At 40.4% G+C, this 23,420-nt stretch overlaps 1 protein-coding gene across 2 annotated transcripts; it reads left to right on the top strand.

The window, feature by feature from the left end:
• Nucleotides 1-7,587: 7,587 nt before the first annotated feature.
• Nucleotides 7,588-20,080, top strand: GJB7 (gap junction protein beta 7). Of its 2 annotated transcripts, none has more exons than XM_006133323.5 (3): nucleotides 7,588-7,714; nucleotides 12,170-12,323; nucleotides 17,386-20,080. In XM_006133323.5, the coding sequence occupies exon 3, from the start codon at nucleotides 17,413-17,415 to the stop codon at nucleotides 18,217-18,219; it is 807 nt and encodes a 268-aa protein (XP_006133385.2). In that variant the 5' UTR covers nucleotides 7,588-7,714; nucleotides 12,170-12,323; nucleotides 17,386-17,412; the 3' UTR covers nucleotides 18,220-20,080. The 2 variants fall into 2 exon arrangements, with proteins under 2 accessions (XP_006133385.2, XP_075779964.2); XM_075923849.2 differs by lacking the exon at nucleotides 7,588-7,714 and adding an exon at nucleotides 9,052-9,164.
• Nucleotides 20,081-23,420: the final 3,340 nt, after the last annotated feature.

Raw genomic sequence — 23,420 nt, 5'->3', positions numbered from 1 at the left:
TAGTATCAGAGGGGTAGCTGTGTTAGTCTGAATCTGCAAAAGCAGTGAGGAGTCCTGTGGCATCTTATAGACTAACCGAAGTGTTGGAGCATAAGCTTTCGTGGGCAAAGACCCACTTCGTCAGATGCATGTTAGGTTTCTGTTTCACACCACTGACCATGGTAATTACTGTGTCTGACCAAGCCAAATTCTGTTAATCTGAACATAAGAATTACCACTGTCCCTGAGCTCTCTAGACCTGTGGAATATGCAGCCAAACCCCAGAGCCAACTCCTTCCTGCAAAATTCTCTCCCAATTCCCTCTAGTCAAATTATAAAATGCAGCCTGCTCCCTAGTTTTTAAAAGCTACTTTAATGGCCTTTAGGTCACCTTTTACATGTTGTTAATGCAGCCCCCAAGACTGGAAGCGATATGAAATGTGTCCTCATTGTCTTTTGCTCGTAATTTTGCCTGTCCTATTGTGGAAGATTAAGAGCCTATATTGACATTTTGTGGTTTATAAATAGAAAGGTATTTTATAGATACACAATCTTTTGTTATTTGATCTTTCTGTGTTGGCTGAAATTTCTGATGAGAAATGAAGTCCTAGGTGGCACAGACAAACCTGACATTCCAGATGAAGTTTAGATTCAATCAGCATTGCTAATCAGAGACTCACGAATTCTATCCAAATCAAATACTCAGAGCTGGCTAAGTCTACACTGGCAGTTTCTTGCTCAAGAACTGTTTTGCAGAAGAGTTCTTGTGCAAAAAGTCTTCCACAAGAACACGTCTACTCTGGCATGTCCTTTTGCACAAGAGCATCCATGGCAGCGTGGACGCTCTCTTGCGCAAGAAAGCTGTGATGGCCATTTTAACCCTAGGGGCGTCTTGCACAAGAAATTCATGTTGCCTGTCTACACTGCCCTGTTGTAGAAAAGCTCTTGCGGAATAGCGCTTATTCCTCATGGGAAGAGAAATAACTCTTCCAGAAGAAGCCCTGTTTTACGATGCTATACTGTAAATTTACTTGCACAAGAACATGCGTGCAGTGTAAACAGCAGGCAAGTTTTTGCACAAGAATGGCGGTTCTTACACAAGAAGCTGCCAGTGTAGCCATAGCAGTATAAAGCCTAGCTATAGTGATATGCATCTTGAGGACCTGTGCTTGGCATTCCACTTTCAAAATTGGACTGACGTAGGAGTACTCAGTGGTACATCTGACATTATTTAGGAGGAAAAAATCTTTTTTCTTTGCAGCTGAAAAACTGAGAAGCAGCAAAATATATTAATTCATGACACATAATAAAGCAGTGGTACAAATGCAACCCTCCCAAGACTTTTGACTGACTCTCCTGCACCCCCAAAAGAAAAGTAAAACATTTGAGACTTATTCAGGACTAAGAAAATTTCCCAGGTTACTTTCTTTCATTTTGCAATACTGTACCCAGGCCTCAAGGCTTTACAAATGGTTGATGTAAAAGTTTTGACACAATGGGCTATTTGTTTATTCAGAAATAGAATACCAAAGAAAAACATTCCAATTTGATTTCAGTGGGTATGTAAGTACACACAAGGCTAAATGGGATTAGTGGCAGTTCTCTTTTCATTCTAAAAATTATGTAAAGAAAATCACAGATGGCCAAGTCTGCAGATTTTCCGGGTCTGAACATCCCTACAAACATCAGCAGGGGTTGCACACAGATGTATATCTGCAAGTTCAAGAAATTCAGTTTTATTAAGTTTGGATTAAACAGCTGTATTTCTGGTATATGGATCTAAATTCTGGTTCTAGCCCATCTTTAAAACCAATGGATGTGTTTAAATCACAGTCACGTTATTCTTTGGTTTTTCTCTGTCCTATTTGTAACGGAGTAAATGATTAATAACAATGTGTAATATCCCTAATTTTTTTCTTGTAGTCCTTTACTTTTGTACAATAAATATGCTCAAACTATTGGCTTTTTTTAAGTGGCAAGATGTGTGATGCCACTGGTCAACTTGTCAACTGTGAATCGTAAGTATAAATTTTGTCCCTACAAATTGAGTTTTCAATGCTATTTGCAAATATCACAGAATGAAGAAAATAAAAGGAAAGAGCTTTTGGTATCACAAGAGGACTTAGTGGTACATCTGTAGTTTGTGTCAATATTTAACTCACAACACACCATCTGCTAAGCTGGTAACTTGTTTTGGCAACAAGTGCTGCTTTTTTGCTGAATCCACAGAGCAGTAAAAAAAAAGAATCAGTATTGAATGAAGGTTACTACTATTATTTCTCTTAATTTTGTCTCTTTATGGAATTAACGAAAAAAGTTACTGTAAAATACTTGCATGAACCTCTGCATTACTGTGGTTACTTTCTTTTCTTGGGGTGAGAGAGAAGAGTGCTTTTTAAAGTGCTCCAGTCCAATGTATGTATTATATACTTCTCCCACATTCCTGACACTTTGTGTTTAGTGATATATGTTTAGAACACACACACCAGATCCTCAAAAGGCATCTAACTTCCACTGAAATCAATAGGAATTAGATATCTAAATATCTTGAAGGATCTGGGCCTGAATTTTCAGGACTCCTGGATTTTATTGCTGATTTTGCTGTGTGATCTTGGAAAACGTCTATTTTTTCTTACCTATGAGTGCAATGATATCTACCCTCTTAATGGGCTGTTGGAAATTAATTAATTAATGTTCAGAAAGTGGTCTGAGATATTTTTATGGAAGTTGCTATATAAATACTATCGTAGTGGTTACCCATCCCCTTTGGTATCTGAATACCGTGTATGAGAAGTAAAAACAAAACCACCTTTCTCTTTCAGTACTGCTTGATTCAAGATCTTGATCCAGGCTTCATATGAAGGGATGTTCCAATGTTTTACTTTGATTTTCCAAATGGCGTTTTTACACAGTGTACTTCTTTTAAGATGTTTGAATTTGTGTTTACTATTTTGGGGGGGAGAGGGGGGGTGTATGTGTCCCGAACAGCCTTGAGCAACTTGGAGCAGTTGAGGGACAGGAAGGCATTTTGTAAATGAAATTATTATAATGCCCCCCCTTTTCACAGTCAAACCATATATACCACAAAATGTTCCTTTATTAAAAATATAAATGCAGAAAACAAAGTGTCTAGCGTGACTGCAGTGCCACTGTGATATTTTTTAATGAATTTGTTATTTAGTTAACTCATCCTGTTAATCTCTAGAGCTATTAGCCTGATTTTTCACCCATTACCATATATCTGTGTAACTCCCATTGAAATCATTGAGAGTTGTGTATGCACAAGGAAACCAAGCTCTGGTCTATACTTGTATGGATCCAGTCACTGATGAGACAAAGCAGTTTTAAGAAAATGATATTATAAACAAACAGTCCTGTCAGAAGTGAACCTTCCATTTTACACAATGCTATATATATTTCTGGCATTCATGCTTACCTTATTTCTGGGAAATGGATGGACTACTACATCATACACTCAGCCTTGCATGTCTATAAAGATTAAAGAAATTGTTCTTCAAATACTGAAGAAGCTCATAAAGCATTTGAAGTGGGTTTAACTTGGAAGAAAAACAGCATTTTGTTCAGTTCCACTTTCATTCATGAATGGCACCTGTTTGATTTGTGACGTTCAGCAATGGAATGGAGAACAAAACATGTCCCCATGGAGTGGAAAATCAGGTTTCTGTTGAAAACTGAGAGGTGAGAAAGAGCCACAGTGCCAGCTTCTCACCACAAGTAAAACCAGTCCTTTACCCTCGTGTCTCAGGAACGTTACCTGACTCAGAATTCATAATAGTAGCTAGTGATGGAGAGTTCTGTGGAGCTTGCAGAGATTACAAATTCCACAGGGTAGATAGAACCACTGAAACTAAGGACTCTTGGGTTCTGTGCAGTTTGAAAACTATGTAGGCCACATGGCCATCTCTAAATAGACACCGACAGACCCAACACACAATGGGACAGACCTTCAAGAAAGGATTATCATGTATTAATGTATTAAAATAGACAAGGTTGTTAACATTTACAAAGAAGCAGTTTAGCATTTGTGCATGGATGAGAGAGAGATGTAAGGCTGGGTGTTCTGCACAGCTAAGGCATCAGGATAGCATGAGGTCTATCCTGTACTTATCACTATGCAACAACCATACAACTGTGATTAATGCAAAATGGTTTTGGTAGTCCCACAATAGATTACATGCATTTTTAAAAAGCAAATTTGTGGGAGGTTTTTTCATTTTTTCCCCTCCTGATGCCACTATAGGGTATAGATTGGTGACTAAGATGCATTTTCATACCATTCATATTTGTATGTTCTTGACATATTTGGATTTCTTTAAAATTGAACCTTAACTCTGAATTCCCTGGGTTAACAATGCTTGTTTTGGGGATAATTACAATGTCGCTGTAATATTTTCACCTTTACATTAACATTTAATAGGTACTCAAATGTATCTTTAATTTAGTCAGTTTTTATTCTGCAAATCTTCTCTATTTGTTCAGCAGTTCCACACATATTGCATAAATACATTCTACTCTTAAGACCTTTTAAACAGAGCATGAATTCAGCTATCAATTTTCTAATGTTATTTACCAGTATAGCCAAATCCTTTAGAAAAGCAGCCTGAAAATCAAAACCAGAATAAGTATAGAAGATTAAGATTCTGACACATCTCATCTGAGGAAGTGGGTTTTACCCCCGAAAGCTCACGATACTATATATATATTTTTTAGTCTGTGAGGGTGTGTCTAGACTACATGGCTCCGTTGACATAAAAATGGCCGCCGCACTGTGCCAATCAGCTGATTGTCGGCACAGCACGGTAGTCTAGACGAGGATCAGCCGACCTCAGCACGCTTTGCTGTCAGATCCTGTAAACCTCGTTTCAGACTACCATGCTGTGCCGACAATCAGCTGATCGGCACAGTGCAGTAGCCATTTTGATGTAAATGAAGCGGCGATTATTTAAATCGACGCTTCAATTTGCTATGTCTAGTAAACTAATCTACATGGCTCCGTCAACGGAGCTATGTAGTCTAGACACACCCTAAGATGCTACAGGACTATTTTTTTTTTTTTTAGAATAGGTATGTTTGCTACATTGTTCATTCATTATAATAATTTAATAAGAATCCAATTAAAATTGGACATAAGAACCCAATTAAAATAATCAATTTGGTACAATTACCAAAGTATATGTAAACAGATACAGGCTGAACCCCACAAATCCAGGACTCTCTGGTCCAGCAACATCCATGGTCTGGAAGGAAGGACCATGGATGTTGCTGGAAGAGAGAGCCCTGGAGGCAAAGAGCATGAGTCAGCTTGGAGTCCTGTGGGTGCTGTGGAGTCCCAGCTGGGCTGACAGAGGCTGGTCCTGCGGTGGGTGGGGAATCCAGCCCTGGGGAGCCCTAGGCCAGGGAGCCCCTGCGGCAACTGAAAGGAATCCCCAGTCCCAGTCAGGAACCCAGGTGGCAGCTGGGTGTGAGGAATCCTCAGTCAGGGACCCAGGTGGAAGTGGGGCCAGCAGCAGCCGGGGGCGGGGGAGGGAGGTCCCCAGTGGAAACAGGGCCAGTGGCAGCCAGAGGGAATCCCCAGTCACAGTCCGGAACTCCAGTGGCTGCGGGAAGCCCCAGCCCAGCCGGGAACCCTGGCAGAGAGGGGCCGGCGGTGGCTGGAGGGAATCCCCGCCTGAGGAGGCTGACCCTGAAAGCCCCAGCATGGGGCCAGCAGGGGGGAAGGAAGCCTAGGCTTTAGAGATGGCTACAGCCCAGAGAGGAGCCTTGACCTCCCCTAATTCAGCAAACTCCATGGTCTGGGACCACTCAGGTCAGGCGGGTGCTGGATCAGGGAGGTCCAACCTGTAGTTGAAACAACAGGAGCCGTCATCCAAAACATAGACCACACATACAAGGCTAGAATAGGAACTATGCTGTTTGAGAGTTTCCCCTATGGTCTAAATGCAAATCAGGGGCTGGACATGGCTTGATGGAGTTGTGTGTATACAAGAAAGAGAAAACAACAAACAAAATTGCATAGAAGTACACAACTAAGGCACCAAGGAAGCCCCCATGGCAACTGAAGAAATGGTTTTGAGAGAGAGAGAGAGAGAGAGAGAGAGAGTGCTTTTTGGGCAGAATGCTTGCTAGAAAGAGGCTTAGAATTCTGAGCAAAGAAAGTCTCTGCTATTTGATTCTAATGTTTTGGCATACAGGATTTTGTGCACATTCCTTGTAAATAAAGAGGATTGCATTGGAGAAATAATAATAATTAATCATTTTCTCCCTCTCATGGAAACAACCTGAAAGACTTCAAGTATTGACTAACTGACCAACTCAAAAGAGGTGACAATAATGAAAGAGTAATTAATACAATACAATAAAATAAAATAAATAAATAATACTGAAATAGAATAAAGATGAACAACCGGATTAGTTGCAGCTGTTGGGGGAAGTTGTATGAACTTATTCTATGAGTGAGGATTTAGATGTACTGCAAGCTAAGTTCTCTGCATCTTATGGAGAAGCAGGAATGCTGGGGTCCAGATGGCGGTGGGGGGAGGGCAAAAGAGTGATGATATAAGGCACAAAGTGGGGTTTATACAGGGGATCCAGGAAGCATAGAATTAGTGAAGGAAAGTCAGAATTTTCATCTACATTACAAGGTGTAAGGTAACATTCTGGAGCTAAATGACTCAGGAGCCTAGGTCTCATTGAAAATCACTAGCACTTAGGTTCCTACATTATTTATGGGGCTTTTCCAAAAAAAAAAAAAAAATCCTAAATGCTCAACATGTCCTAGGTATAAAAAAAGGCATGGTTAAAAGGTTTCCATGTGGACATAAGTGTAATTGATACTTGCGCCTATGGAGGTGTTAAGCGCTGCAAGAGTGTTCTCTTCCTGCAGGGTTGTATATTGCAACCCAATTTAAACTTTTGGAGTGCATGATGGGGATGGCTTGGGGAGGAGAACACAAGCAAATTCACAAACAAAAAGGTTTGTTTAACAAATACTCTATTAAGATTGAAAATATCGTTTAGTGAAGGCTTGTCCTAGTTATTCTGATCTTTGCAAATTTCAGGAGACACAGGTAATGGTAGGTGAACAGTGTAAATCAGGTGGGATTTCAGTAAGTGGTTAAATAATTATCTGGAAAAGGGGAACAGACTGGATACCTTAGTTATTTCTTTCCAGAATTTTTATATGTAAGTTCTAATTTTTGTTAGTTTTGTTTTGAGGTGCTAGCTGGATTTTACTAAAATGCTCTGTGAGTAGATAGACTAAATGTCCTCCATAGACAATCCATGATCAGCAATCAGCTTGAGACCCTGTTCCCTCTGGCACACTATGCCAAAATAGTGGTTGACCGTTCAGGCTTTATCCGTGATAATGTAAGAAAAGAAGCAAAGAACTGCTATCCTTCATTAAAATTAATATTTGTGGATGTTAACAGAGGAAAACTACTTGCGTAGCATTAAATAATGGTTTCTAGTCTCAAATTACTCTTCATACATCTTCCTGACAGCACTATAGACACACTGTAGTACTCATTTGAATAATATGCCAGAAGAAGTGATCAGGTTACACCTGTTTATATTATACTACCTAGGAAACAACTGGACTCCATTTGCACAGCTTACAGCAATTTTGTCCTTTCTGGGAAATGAGTCATTAATTGTTAATGGTACTAGAAAACGACTAGTTCAGTTTCAATCATCACTTGTTGTTGCTGTTCAGGTAAGTAAGGTTTTCTTTTTAAGATAAAATATGTTTTTATTCAATAAGAAATGGGGTGGCGGGAAGTTTTGTTTGTATCAGTAATTAGGATAATAGTTTGAAGCAAGTATCGTGCCAGAAGGTGTCAAATATAGATACAATTTTAATTAAGTATAAACCTTGAAAATGACAGTTTTCACATGCACTGTTGATGTGCTTTCTAAGCAACTAATTGTTACAAGGTGGAATGTAGTCATCTGTGACATACGGTCCATCTGCTCTAATTTCATTTTTTCAGTAAGTTCCGAAGGTGAAATCTCTTGCCCTGTGATTGTAATACTCTTGTCCTCTGACAACTCTTACAGGAATGATCCCAGCAGTATAGCAACACTTCTCAATACCTGGGATCATTGCTGTGGATATTGTAGAAGTAGCTTTTCTTTGTAAGAGGTGAATGAAAAGTAAAATGGTTAAGGATTTTTCTTTGTGCTTTGGAGAACTCCATTATTTATTGTGCGGATTTATCATTGACACAGCAACTATTTTGGTATTTTATGTAATCCTGGACATTTCAAGTATCATTTTTACTTGATTGCCTAATTTACTAAGATACACAGAAAAGCTGAGGCTGAGAGTCACCGTTCCTCTCATTTCCTTTGATGTGGAAAATAATTAAAGACACCACAAAGAGTTACTGATTGACAGACCATCATAGCTGGTAGCTGCTGGGTTGTTAAATGGTGCTTGTAATTTCTCTAAAGCAAATATAAAATGTTAGTGAGATGGACCATTGCAATTACTAGCTATAAAAAAGAGCTTATAAGAGCGTTAAGTCTCTGATAAAAACTTCAGGTGTCATTTATGGATGACATTCTCCCCTAAATGCACTATTTTGATCTTTCTACACATTTCTGAGGGTGAGTGGCAAAGGCAGGTAGGTTTATTTATTTAAAGAAGAAGTTGTGTCTTATTTAGATCTGAATCAGACTCTTGAGCAATTAGCTTGAGTAACTAGTGACTAGCTTGTACGGTATCATCACCATCATGTTTCAGTGCCTCAATATACATGCTGTATATGGCGTCAGGAGCACATGGATGGGCATTTGGGAGTGGAGGTAGATGATTAGTTTAATTTTCCTAATGAAAGTTTTGAAAAAATTTGGGAAACACTGTATCAATTAATTGATCTTCACACTTCCCCCTGTGAAAGGAAGGTATTGAGGCCTACCCAGAATATGTCAAATGAGCACCAGTTTAATTGTAAGTGGAAAGGAAAGGCAGCATTGTGAGATACAGGAGATAAAAATAAAAACAAAATTTGATTGGATGGCCAACAATAACCCCGCTTTTAGGGAAGTAAGTAACTCAGACAGCAGTATGCAACAAAGTGCTAATTACCCCAAATGGAACAGACGAAAGTTTTTGTAAGGGCAGAACGAGACAACAAAAATCTAACGTCAGCAATTGTCAGGTGAGTGGAGGAGTACCAAAATACCGAAACAGGGTATATAAGGTTGGCTGAAACAGACCAAGAACGGACGGGTTGCGAATCCAAAAAGCTAGGTCTGATTAACCAGGGCTCCCTCCCCGGCACTGAATCTCGCTGATGCACATAAGCTCCGAAAGGGGAACAACACCGGTCGTACGTTGCAATGAAAAATCCAAAGAAAGAAAAAACATAAAGAAAAGAATATCTCCTGAATCTAAGCAATGCTTCTATCTTTCTTAACGTATTATATATTTGTTAACTCCATAAATTATTTAAAAGTAAATCAGGAGGGTATATCTGTAGGAGAAGTTATTATTTCTTGTTTTTTTTTATCTGTACTGTTTTTCTACTTTTTCTTTGTATATTATATTGTCTTAAAAGAATAAAAAATAGTGAATTGATTTAAATGGAAAATTAATTATAAAGTAAATAGAAAAAATAGAAAAATCTTTGTTTGACCCTAAAAAGAAGTATTCCTCTGTCTGTGGTTTCAAATCCTTTAAAGAACCAAACCCGGTTACCGAAACCCCCTAGGAGGGAAAGAAAAATATGTATTCCACTTTAGAAATGAGGAACTAAGGCACAGAGGGATTAAATGAGTTGACTCCAGTCACTCAGAGACTGTAGCAGAGCAGAGAATTATATCCAGATCTTGCAAGTAGCTGGGTATCATTATTAAATCATTTATCAAGGTAGCTCCTCAAGGCCCCACATGGTCCCATGGTGGTGGCAGAAATTATACATACACAAACTAACAGATCATTCCTGTCCTGAAAAGCTCACACTCTAAATAAACAGGACAGACAAGAGTGGAAAAGGGAAGTATTATTATCCTTATTTTAAAAAGAACTGAGGTTCTGAGAGATTAAGTGATTCCCCCATGGTTATACATGAACCAGAGCAAGGAATAAAATCAAAATCTATTGAGTACCAATCCAGAGCACAACTAAATGACCAGCCTTCTTTCATTTACAGATAAAAGGATGAGTTGTGATCCAAAGAGCTTACACGCTAATGCTACACATGATGTAATGAAAAGTTAACATTAATAAGATAGAACAATAACTTGCTAAGTTCTAGTGGCTTAGCCACTGGCATGGGGTATGACAGGTATATTCCTGCCTCTGCCATTGACCTGCTGTGTGACCTTTGGTAAATCAGATTGCTTCTGATTTCCCTCCTACTTTTTGTCTGTCTCTCTTTTACTGTAAACTTTTCAGAGGAGGGACTCTGCATCTTAGGCTTTGTCTACACTGCCAATTGAATCAACATAATTTTTGTCATTCACGGGTGCTTAAAACACTCTTGCATCCCCCCCGCCTCCCCCCCCCCGAAGAAAAAAAGTTTTGCTGTGGCAAGTAGCAGCGTAAACGGCTCATTGTCTGCCAAAAACTTGTAGAGGGCGGAAGTATTTTTTGGCACTTTTGTGGACAAAGCAGTGTTTACACGTCCTGACTTTTAGCAACATGGCCATGTCAACTTGGCTGTGTAGCTAAAAGTGCAGTGTAGACAAAGCTGAATTACTCTGTGTTTGTGAAGTGTTTACATCAGATGGGGTCCCTCTTTCAGCTGGCACTGCTAGACAGTGCCACTATATAAATAATAATAGTAAACTAATACACAGTTCAGCGGTGTGGGTTTGCTTGCTAGTGGAATACAAGTAATTATGTATCTTAACTGGTTAGTTTCTTGTAGGTTTCAAAAACGACGAGTATTGAAATGTACATTTTTATTTCAGTTTGACTCATTTTAGGATGGACAAAGGGTTATCTGAACAATGAAAGAATCTAGACACAATAATTTTCCCAGTGTTAAATTATTACACTTGGCATTTCCATGGCTCCTTTCATCCAATTTACAAAGTGACTATTATCACTCCCATTTTACAGATAAACACACCGAGGAGCTAGTGGCTTGATTTTTCAAAGTTGCTGAGCCTCTGCAGCTCCCATTGACTTCCGTGGGATTTGCTTAGCACCTCAGTCCATAAGGGACTTGACCAGGGTGACTCTGAATAGAATCAAGTCTGGCAGCTTGTAACATGCTCTCACCATTAGACTACACTGCCTTCACAATCCAATTGATGTCTCAATGTACTGACCACATTGTGTTTTCCTATGACTTTGTCTGTGACTCTCAGCACTTGCTCCACGCCCTAGTGCATGGGTTCCCAAACTGGGGGGCATGCCCCCTTGGGTGAGTGTGAAGAAATTCCAGGGGGGAGGCACGAGGCGACTCAGCCTCCCCCCCCCCCCGGTCAAGTTTTGCTGCACTGTTAAGTTCCTTTTTTTCCCCCCCTCAACAAGTTTCCTGCTATTTTGGGGGGGGAGGGGCGTGAGGGTTTTTCAAAAATCAAAAAGGGGGGCATGATGCCAAAAAGTTTGGGAACCACTGAGTTGTTTCCATCACTCGCCCTCCTCTGTCATAAAGCCATAAAGAAAGACAATGTCTGGTAGTGAACAAAACTGATGCTTTAAATCAACTATGGTTACACAGAAAACATGTTGCTATTGCACAGCTTGCTAGGCCAATTCCAAGTCTGTACACAAGTTGTGGGCCTCACCTTCACTTTCCTGGCTGACAGCCTGGCCTCTCTGCTCCACCTCTGCATTCCACTGCTTGTACCGTACAGCCACACACACTCCCCACTCCTTCTGTACTCTCCCCTGTTGGTTCCCAGTGTCCTTCTCTCACTCGTACCCCTAGAAAGTCTCCCCCAGTCCCCTTTTCTCCTTGCCCCCCAAACTCCTGATGGATTAGCTCCATTTTCCACTGGCTCTTTTCCCCCTCATATTTGCCTAATGCCCCATACTTTTCTATTGCTAGCATAATTAGCAAAACTGGTCAAAATTCTGATGAAATTATGAACCAAGTAATATGCTATTAATTGGATGCATTATTCAGTCCATATTATTCAAGCTGCTATAGACATTGAATGATACAATTATTTAATGTATAATTCAGTCATCTGTATTATTCACATACAGGTTGAACCTTCCCACGTCCGGCAACTCTTCTGGTCCAACATCCATGTGCTCCGAGGCAGGAGCACAGAAAGAGAAAAGCTGAGTGCCCTGCGCTCACCAGCTCTTCCTCTTCCCGCATCTGAGCTTCCAGAGAGCCTTGAGTAGCTGATTTGTGGTAGGAGGACGACAAGTGGGGACAGAGCAGGGACGCAGGGGAAGAGGTGGGGACCAGTAGCGCAGCCTCTTCCCCCAAGTGCTCCCCTGACCTTGCTCTGTCATGTTGCCCCCTTTGCTATCACTGGAGCACGGTCCCGCAGCCAGTAGCAGCGGAGGACTGGCATTGACCTCCCCCTGGTCCAGCAAATTCCCTGATTTGGGATCTGTGAGGTGCTGAGGGTGCCAGACCAGGAAAGTTCAACAACATTTTTCAATAACTGTTTCAACCAGCTTAGCAATTAATGGCACAGCTTCCCACACAATCATATTGTTCAGTCTCAAGGACTTTGAAAAAGCAACTCCTTTTTCCCTTTCAGCCCCCTGCCCTCTGCTGATTTGAACACTCTCTAACAACTGCTTTTTAATTTCTGATAGAGACAGTATCTCTCCATCATCCCTTCCATGCGAAGGCACCATCTTTGGCCTGCTTCTTGTTCACTCTTCCTGACACCTTTTGTCACATCTCATTGCTAGCTTCAGTATTGAACATTACCTCAATACAGATACTAGTCTTACATGACCCTGAACTTACTGCTTGCTTGCTTGCTTGCTTCCTTCCTCTCTCCTTCCCTCCCTCTCTCTCCCTTTAAAGAGTGAAATCTTCCTTCCAGGTATACAGCCATCTTTGTCCCACAACTTAAACGTTTATATCCAGTGTTAAGTGGAATGAAAGTCACCTCTAAGTTGCTGAGCCATTTCTCACACGTCTTCTGGAGCATTGCCCAAACTCTCCCTCCCTTTTGCCATAATCACAACCCAATTCGGCTATTTCAATTCCTCTTTTATAATCTTTCTGAATCTGTAAATTGGTCTGGATTTCAGACTCCTGACATAATGACTTTATCTTCTCAAATCATGGGCCCTTCTGTTCACTATGCTTGATGTCCATCTCCCTATGCTAGGTGTCACTCTCAGACATGAACTGCTTCATGAGGAAATCTTCTGTCTCCCTCTCATCCCTGAATCACTGCTTTCTTAAAAACCTACTTTATTCTTTAACTGATGACTGACTCTTTCCGCAAAATCTGAGCTTTTGAATAATAATGCATCGTGTACAGGATCAACGTGAGCATCAGCTAAACGCTTACGTGCCCTATAGCAACAGTCACACATAAAATAAACATTTTTTCCTTTTAAGGACACGTTTCCACCTCCTATGGATAGAAATGTTGCCAGTGACCATGAGGAATGCCACAAAACAAGCTCTGTTACTCTATAGACTTGCTCATCTGAAGCTTGTCCTATGGATACTCAGTCAGTGTCACAGGGAAAACTACTGATGTACAAACACTGACATTTTGTTGCCTAGAGCTGGGTGTTTGGGAAGTAATGGCTCCAGAAGTTATAGCTGTGTGTCCCACAATGACCATAAACATTGCATTTCAGCCAAAGGAGCATTTAATCATGTAACTTAACTAAACCCTGTTCTGGATCTATTCTATATCAGTGCTACAAGATTTAAACTCGTCTTCCTTTTTGCTCTCTCAGTAGACTGGGGCTTACATACTGCCTAAGGGCTGTCGGAGAGTTCCCTCCGCATTCTCCCTGGACAAGTCTTTCCTTTGTGCTTTTCTTTAGCTTGCTTTCAAGGTAGGATGGGTGGGGAGAGATGTGCGGAACATTTGTTTCTAGTCCCAGTTAGTGTGTAGGCACTCCTGGGGCATAGCCACTCATGGCCCTGGGTGGGCTGTGGCCAACCTACTCTGCATCCAGGCCCATGCCAGGGAGCAGGGCTACAGTGCTGGAACTTTACGGTGCTCCAGCTGGGGAGTGGGGTCAGGGCACCAGGGTTTAACTCCCATGCTCTCCATTGCCTACCCACCCAAAGTCAGAGCCCACTCAGGTGGGCTCTCCTGGCTAGGCCACTGGGACACTCCCTGGTATAGAAACACTGGCAGAGATTTTCAAAAGCAAGTGTCTGAAGACAGGCTCTTAAATTCAAAGTAGCCTGGTTTTCAAAAGTGCTGATCCCCCAAGCCACTTCCACCCCAACAAAGAGCTGTTCCTATACATTAAAGTTCTCACTCTGCCTTTGCAGGTTTCCATAAGTAAAAAAATTACTTGGTAAGAAAGATGACATGACAGCAGTTAATACAAAACCTGGGTTTCTAAGACTGAAAGTAAATTACCCAATGTTAGAAAAGGGAAACCTAATGGCCCATCCCTAATCTTGACCATATTTTATTCATTCTTTGGCAAGCTCACATCCCTTGTCAAACATTATTATATTAATGGGAAGCAGGAATCTTAGTTCAGGCTCTCGGCTCCCACATGGGGGAAGTGACAGTGAACACTGATGCACTCTGCTATTTATTCTTCCATAGTCCAAACTGAGGGGCAGTGTAGGTACGCCCTAAAGCTTTGCAGCTTTTGCTGAACACACTCTATTTAGTCCTCCCAGAGCCACGATGAATCTAAGCAACTAAGGCTCTGGATTGGAATTGAGCAAACAATCCTTTTGAAGATGTAGGGGACACAGTAGATTCCAGCTCACTCTCCCATAGTTGTACTGACTGTGCAGCTAATGAGTAAAAAGGAGGAGGAAAATGAAAGGGACAGAGAAAGTGTAGAGGACTGGAAATGCTGCAAGCCCCCTCCCAGTGTTTTGGGCACTAACATCAGTTGGAGGCCTGGTCTCACCAGATAGAGGCCCTTGTTGTCTGTTCTTTGGACTGTGAAAAGGCATCCCAAAGCAGTACAATTACATTCTGTGAATGCCAAAATGGTGGGCACTAAACTGATGAAAATCTTTGCTTGGATTGGGGTACCGCAGGAGATCTTAACAGATCAGAGAATGAGCTTTATATCCTAGATGATCAAGCAACTCTGTCACCTGCTGAAAATCAAGGCTCTCTGTTCCCCTCCCTCAAACAGATGGCCTGGTGGAAAGATTAAACAGATACTAAAAAAGATGCCCTGAAAGTCTGTCCTTATGGCTGTCAGAAACTGGGACCAGTTACTCCCTACTCTCCTGTTTGCTGATATTTCACCTCGCTGAGCTGCTCAGTTGGCTAGGGGAAGAAGAGTACATGGCCACTCTGGATCTGACAAAGAAGCATAAGCAGATACTCTCACACCAGAATCCAGTAGAAAGGCAGCTTCTCTCACTCCCTTTGGACTCTTTCCATTCCGGATAATGCCCTTCAGTTTGCATGGGGTCCTGGCCACATTCCAGTAGCTAAGGGTCCCAGATCCTCCAGCTCCATAGCCAATACATTGCTGTGTACCTAGATGACAATGAAGTCTACATTTGAAACTGGCAGGACAACCTAAAACACGTGGTGACTGTGTTACAATCCCTCCAGGAGGCTGGCTGACAACAAATCCCACTAAATGTCATGGAGGCAAAGATGAAACAATGTACTTTGGGCACATTTTGGGAAAAGGTGCAGGATGACTAAGTCAATAAGATCCAGGCCCTCCAGATGTGCCCCCACACCTTCCTCAAAGAAACAGATTTTCCAGTTTTTCAGACCTGTACTACCACCAATTTATTCCGGGTTTCTCAACCATTCCACATCTCTCACTGATTTTCTTAAGAAAATCCAATGGACCAAAGCTTGTGAGAAGGCTATTAAAGTCCTGACGGCCTAATTCTGCAGAGAACCCATTTTGTACAGCCTTGAATATACCAAGTGTTCAGATGCCATCCACAATGATTTTAAGATCTCCTTCTTCAGTGGTAACAGTTTAGACTCCATCATTTTATATGTATTGTTGGGATCAAGTAGCAGGAACATACATTAAACACAAACTAGAAAAGATTAACATTAGCATTACATCTACCATTTTCAAATAAAGAAGCGTGGGGCTTGGAATACCTCATGTTGACGATTTTATAAGTTCCACTGTTTGTTTGACAACAACTTTGGCCTACTAGACAATTTATGTGGGCTTTGATTAAAGGGCTCACAAAGGCTGCATTATATAGCTGTGCTGTTGACAGATGCACTAGGTGACACTCCATCTGCTGACAACCAATCCTTGTTTTACACTGCACAAGTTCATTTTAATCATTCACAAACATGAACCTTTCCGGAGGATTTCAGACATGTTTCCTTGACTATAAATGTGCTTAGCTCAGAATAATGAAGAACAATGAAATAAATTCCATTCCATTTTAGCTTAAGTGGAACAGTGAGGAAGAGACAAAAATGAAACCAAAACAAAAATAACCCACATATTTATAAATAAGATTCTCCATTCATTTACATTGCAGAGAGATTGCAATCTTCTTCCTAGCTTTATCATTATGCTTCAAATTGTGGAGCCAAATGCATCTATCACCTGGAAAGTTCTTGGCTTATGCTTTTCTCATATTTAATAGTCACCATCACAATGCCTGCAATTGCTAGTATTCAAGACACTCCTGAGATATCACTTTTCCTTATATTAAGATATTGTTCTATTTATTGTTCTACAACAGAGACGTTACCAAAATTATTGCTGTTTAATGATAACCATTGCAACTGCTTCTCCACCTAAAGACAGTATCTCTGAAGCTACAGGAGAAGGGTGATTACACAGTATATAATGATAGCACAGATTCACCTGCGCAGCCTGGGTTGAAGATGCAATTATGGAAACCGTACTCCTTATTTAGATCATAGGGTGAGCACCTGGTAGCTTTATCCTTGATTCCTAGGAACAGCCTCACTCCTGATATAGCCTTAAACTATTATATGAATTCGCTTAATTTTAATCCTGCTTTGTACCTATAGCATGTTTGGAGCAAGGCTGATCCTCAGTGTCTAATACAGAGCCCAACATGGTTTGGTCCTGCCTACTCTTGCTATTAAACTGTTCTCAGTATTAGCAACCGTTGGAGGTACTGAATATCAGCTCTAAAATCTGCCATGGGGATCTTGGAGCAGCACCCTGTCCTTAATTATTGTAGGCTGGTTTAGATACTAGTTATATCAATATGCTTCAGCATGGACTTATTTTTTGTGTATAAAAAATGAATGGAGAATCTTTTCCAGAGGAAGGGAAATCTCTAACCATATGTTTGTTTATTACAGAGTTTTGTCCTTCTTTGAATAAAAGACATGAGCTGGGTATTCCTTAGAGACCTCCTAAGTGGAGTGAATAAATATTCTACCAGCATTGGCAGGATCTGGCTGGCCATTGTGTTTATATTCCGCTTGTTGGTCTATGTGGTGGTAGCAGAACATGTCTGGAAGGACGAACAGAAGGAATTTGAGTGCAACATCAGGCAACCGGGTTGTGAAAACGTCTGCTTTGACCACTTCTTCCCTATATCCCATATTAGACTTTGGGCCTTGCAACTAATCATGGTCTCTACTCCTTCTCTTTTGGTTGCTCTCCATGTTGCCTATCGAGAGAACAGGGAAAAGCGACACAAACAGAAAATCTACAAGAACCCAGGAAGCATGGACGGCGGATTGCTGTGCACTTATCTCATCAGCCTCATTTGCAAAACAGGCTTTGAAATTGGTTTCCTGGTTTTGTTTTACAAGTTATATGGTGGATTCAATGTACCACGCCTTGTGAAATGTGACATGAAGCCTTGTCCTAACACGGTAGATTGCTACATCTCCAAGCCCACAGAGAAGAAAGTCTTCCTCTATTTTGCATTGGTCACTTCATGCTTATGTGTGGTTTTAAATGTGAGTGAACTGAGCTATCTGATTTTTAAATACACCATAAAATGTTTCCTCAAGAGATATGACAAGGAAGTTCCAACCTTGAAAAGAGAGTGCCAGAGGCTAAATTGTGTCCACCACAATGAAACAGCAGCTACAGCTTTGTTCCACAACAATGCTTCACCAGTTCTCATCAATATTCCAGATCAACCCGAAAAAAGCTTAGGTACTGACTTGAGAGAAGGATAAAAGTGATTTTGCATGATGTTAAAGAAACTGTTTGAATTGTTGCTTGTACATTAGGTCAAAGAAATCCATATAAGTGGATAATGAGGAACCTTTTATTTTCATCTAAAATAGTCTGTGTTCTCTTTCTCTCTCAAAAATATTGTCAGATCCCCACTATTGGATTTTTTTTCCCTTTCACATTCACCTGTATTATGTATTCTTCAGGTTTGTTCAGGCTGAATCAAGGAGATGTAAACACATTTCCACTGAGATGTAATACAAATACCAAAGCTTGTGATAAATCCTCTTAAAAGGACAGTTGCTCAAATAGTTGTGTTTTGGATATTTCATTTGTCTGCTTGGGTTCACAGTTGTATGTTTTTGAGGATCTTTTTGAAGGTTTTTGTTGAAGTGGATCTTTGTCGGGCTGCCAGATGATGGCTGCTTACTGGTCTTTGTGGGTGATGGGCTGAGCCTGGGTTTGTTTACATATTAACATTCGTATATTTTAAAACAATTAAGCACACCTGCTGGCAGACTGATCCCAAGGACTGACCTAGCTGTTTACTTTAGCTATTTATCGAGCATTTATTGCTACAGTATTTGACCACCTCACAATCTTTAATGTATTTATATTCAACCCCACTGTGTGTGTGGTACTATTGTCCTTTTTATAGACAGTGGAAACAGATGTAGGGATACTAAATGGCTTGCCCAAGCTCATATACCAGGGACTTGATCCCAGGTTTCCCATGTCGCAGACCACCTCCATAACTACCGAAATGTCCTCCCTCTCTATGGCTATGGAGATTTATAACCTTATCCATCCAAGTTCCATTTCTCAGGTTTGAAGTACACTGATAGGGAAATTAGAAGGTTTTGGTCTCCAGAACTATCTGAAGTCTGTTCCTTTTTGCTAACAGTAAATTCAGTCCCTTTAAGAACCTGATCCTTGTTTGAAATTCTTAGACTCCAGTGGAAGTTCTGAAGCCTTGGAGAGCTCAGAGGATTAGGCCTCAATTTTTTAAAAGGTATTTTAGATTCAAGTGGAAACAAAATCAGAATGTTCACAAATGAAAACTCTATGGTCCTTTTCAAAATGTCAGAATGCACTTCAAAACCAATTGTAATTATGTTCTTTTAAAATTAACATTATATAGTTAAACTGGGGAAGGGAGGAGATGATTATTTATCCCAAGAAGCCTGTAACAGGTAGACAGCAAGAGAAATGAGGACAGCAAGAAATTCATTCTCTATTGCACTCAATGAAAAAAGATGAGGATCCATCTTTCCAACTTAAATTTCTATGATAGGCATTTATGGTTGTGTCTGGGTTCAACTGTTCCAATTTCTTACTTATTTCAATGTTAATTGAATTCCAGAGACTTAATACAGTACAGAGGCACCTTACTCAGGAAGATTTACTAAGCCATTTTTGCTATTACAGATTAATATTGCTTAGAGTAATTTAAATTTTAGAAGGTAGATATGTTTTAAGAAGTGCATGCCTGTATCCATCCACCCATCCAATTTGCTAGAGATTAGAGCTGGTTGAAGTTATTTGAAATATTTTCCATTGAAAAATATGCTTGTGCTGAAATTGAAGTTTTCCATGGGAAAATGTGGATTTTGACAAGTTTCAATTTTCCACCTCAAATGTTCATAACAGAAATATTTGTTTTGAATTGGCTTTTGAAATAAACATATTAATTTCAACTTAAAATGCTTGTGTTTTTCATTTAGAGATCTGCCAAGTTTTCCCATGTTAAGGCACGTACGTTAGGAAAAAAAGCTTTGGGTGATATTTAAAAGAGAATATATCATGGAGCTTGCTGGTGTCATCACAAAATAACACACATTATGGTTTATGTTTCTCTGATAATCTCTGGGGAAAAGAGAGTAAATAGTACCTGATAAGTTAAATAGCCTTGCCTTCAGAAAAATAGGTAGTTTAAGGAGCAGCTAATTAAAGCCTTACTGAAGCTTATTGGTATAAAAGCAAATGTTATTTCATGGTAGCACTAGCTTTGCTAAAAATCAATATACATAATAAACTAAGCCTACTATGATGCTTTTTTAGCCTATGTGCACATTCCCATTGTGTGTTGCTGAAAGGAAGCCTCTTCCTAAGAAATATATGAATATATTGCCTTTGCTTTTCTATTTACAAGGGCAGCAGAATCAAACTGAATTTTAGATGTCAGCCTGCCAGCTAGTGGCCAGTTTAGGATTTGCATCTTCCACAAAACTACCACGGTATGCGTGTGTGGTGACTGACTTTTGTGTCCTGTGGCCCGGAATTGCTTTCACTTTGACATCTCTGGGTTTGTCTCCTCTTCCACCCCAACCTCCACAGCTCCAGACTTCTCCCCAACACTGATGGATTGTCTATGGCCTGTAAGAAAAAAGGGACTTCTGGCCCCAGGTTTGGATCAGGTTTAATAACGCATGAGCGCAGCATGGCCATCAGCTCGACTTTCTTCAGAACAGCAGCAGCAGACAGACAGACCTCAGCGTGCACACAGGCTCAGGGGCTGTTTGTCATTCATACTTGCTAACTAGAGTCTACCTAGACAAACCAAGAGACCTGCAAGCAACTTCCAGTTTAAGAGCAGAAGTTTTAAAAATCTTCTAAGGCCACAATTCAAATAAAAATGCTGGCATGGTCCTATCACCAATCCTAGTGAGCTTCCCTTCCTGGCCATCCTCTAAGAAGCGGACCTACCTGCTTTGAACGCTGCCCTACCCCTCTGACTTTCCAGAACAACACCCGACGTGTGTGAAAATTTTGGTTTAGTTTAAGTCTGTAGTTGTGAAGCAGTACCCACTCACCCACCCACTTTGTTCAATCTATCAGTTTGAAGTTCTTTATACTTCACTAAGTAATGCACACAGATCATGCAAAGTACTACAACACCCTAAACACAATTGTCCCTCACTAGCGTTCTCTTGGGAAACCAACTGTGCTCCACGCAGGATCTTTCACCCCATTGCTTACCCTGCCTCAGCATAGCCTCCCTTATCTGACTGGTACAAAACAGCTTTTGCCTCCAGTTCATTTCTCCGAGTCCCTTTCCTGCTGGATTCCCTTGCTTCTTTTGTTCTGCCTTTTGGTAATTTTCCATCCCCCCCCCCAATGTTTCCCCCCTGCTTGCTTCAGACAACACAAGGCAGTGTCTGCTCCCAGGTAATTCAAACCTACTAGCCCAATGTGCTTTAGTTTGAACAATTGTTAATTGATGTTCACTCACCATTCTGGGGTTCACAATTAAAAAAAGATGTTGATAAATGGGAGAGAGTTCACAGAAGAGTCTGGAGAATGAATTAGAAAAATATACCTTGTACTCTCAGAGGTTCTCAAATGTGTGTGCATGTGCAGAACATACTGTGGGAGAATAAGGTGGTTTTTTTGGGGGGAAAAAAACCCTGTGCACTTTACCCCCAGCAATGAGTAACTACCAAAGCTGATTCCTTCAGATATATCAGGTCTCAGGTGTGGCTGTGCGTGACTCTAGATGGGGCTGCACATTTTGACTGATTTGTGTTAAGCTTGCATAGCATTACACTATACCATTGCCATCTATCTATATGTTAATCCATTTGCTATGTTGTGGTGTGTATTTAATTGTATGCATCAACCACAGCCACAGCTTTGCTTTGGCTCTTACTACAAAGGACTATTGGCTCTTTGATTATTTAGTGGGAGTTTCATGTTGATTTTTAAAAAATGGTGTATGTACTTGTGTGGTGGGGGGAATAAACCACTAGACAGAAAAGGGGTGCGAGCAAATAAGGTCACATCCATACTGCCACTTTGCTGCAATGCAACTTTCTTGCTCAAGGGTGTGAAAAAATACCCCAAACACATCAAGGTACAGCACTGTAAAGAGCCAGTGTAAGTGGGCTCCCAGCATTGGGAACTACTCCCCTTGTTTAGGGGGTTTACAGAGAGTACTGGCAGACCTCTCTCCCAGCAATGGTGCCATGGCCACACTTACACTTTAAAGCACTGCTGCAGCAGTATTTTAATATTTTAAGCACAAACTTAGCCTAATTTTGAGAACCACTGCCCAACAGTGATAAGGCTCAAAGAGCACAATCTATTTCGCTCAACAAAGAGAAGATTTAACAATGAGTTGATCATAATCTATAACTAGCAAAAGGGGGGAACAAATACTTAATAATAGGCTCTTCAGTGCTGCAGAGAAAGGTGTAACAAGATCCAAAGGCTGGAAGATGAAGCTCGACAAACTGAGACAAGAAACACGGTGTAAATAGTTAACAGAGGAATTAACCACTAGAACAATTTAAAGAGGATTGTGATGGATTCTCCATCACTGATCATTTTTAAATTAAGATCAGATTTTTTCTTAAAAAAATATATCCTCTAGGAATTATTTTGGGGAAGTTCTGTAGGAAGTCAGACCAGATGATCACACTGCTGGGTCCTTTCTGGGAGTGGACTCTTGTCAATCCCAAGTAAATATCACTTACCACAGAATACAAGGGAATGAATACCCAGAAGTAAGCAAATAAGTGGTGCAGGAGAATGTCATAGAAAACCATTATTCTTTTTTATACAAAATTAAATAATCAGTCCTCATTTATGGGATAGGATTTTATGCACTCTGATTCCATGTTTTCAAGATGTCAACTTGTGTTTTCAAAAAAATAAAAATAAAAACCTTAACATTAGAATCAATCACTCTAAGCATCTATTTACTCTTTTGTTCTGGATTTGGGATCTACTTATTAATCTCAGTGACCTTATATTTTTACCCGCATGCTTTAAAAGTTCAGAGGTCCAGAATTACTATGAAATGCCTTATGTAAAACTGTGGGGGAATTAAAGAGTATTGGATAATAAAGTGCAGACCTGCTTTAAAAATTGCATTTAACAATGAGTTGATCATAATCTATAACTAGCAAAAGGGGGGAATAAATACTTAATAATAGGCTCTTCCGTGCTGCAGAGAAAGGTGTAAATCTTCCAAAGGCTGGAAGATGAAGCTCGATAAACTGAGACAAGAAACACGGTGTAAATAGTTAACAGAGGAATTAACCACTAGAACAATTTAAAGAGGATTGTGATGGAGAATCCACTATTGTTTCAATTGCCAGTAGTGCAGGAGGAAATTAAAAAAAAAGCCCAACCTGAGTCTTACTACATGGGCTGGCAAACTCAAACATACTTAACTTGTAAACTGAGTACATTTGAAAAA

The sequence above is a fragment of the Pelodiscus sinensis genome, chromosome 3 (assembly GCF_052426305.1).
Source record: "Pelodiscus sinensis isolate ZL-2025 chromosome 3, ASM5242630v1, whole genome shotgun sequence".
Classification (NCBI taxonomy): domain Eukaryota; kingdom Metazoa; phylum Chordata; order Testudines; family Trionychidae; genus Pelodiscus; species Pelodiscus sinensis.
The sequence above is the reverse complement of the archived record's forward strand: the minus strand, read 5'-3'. Positions and strand labels throughout refer to the sequence as shown.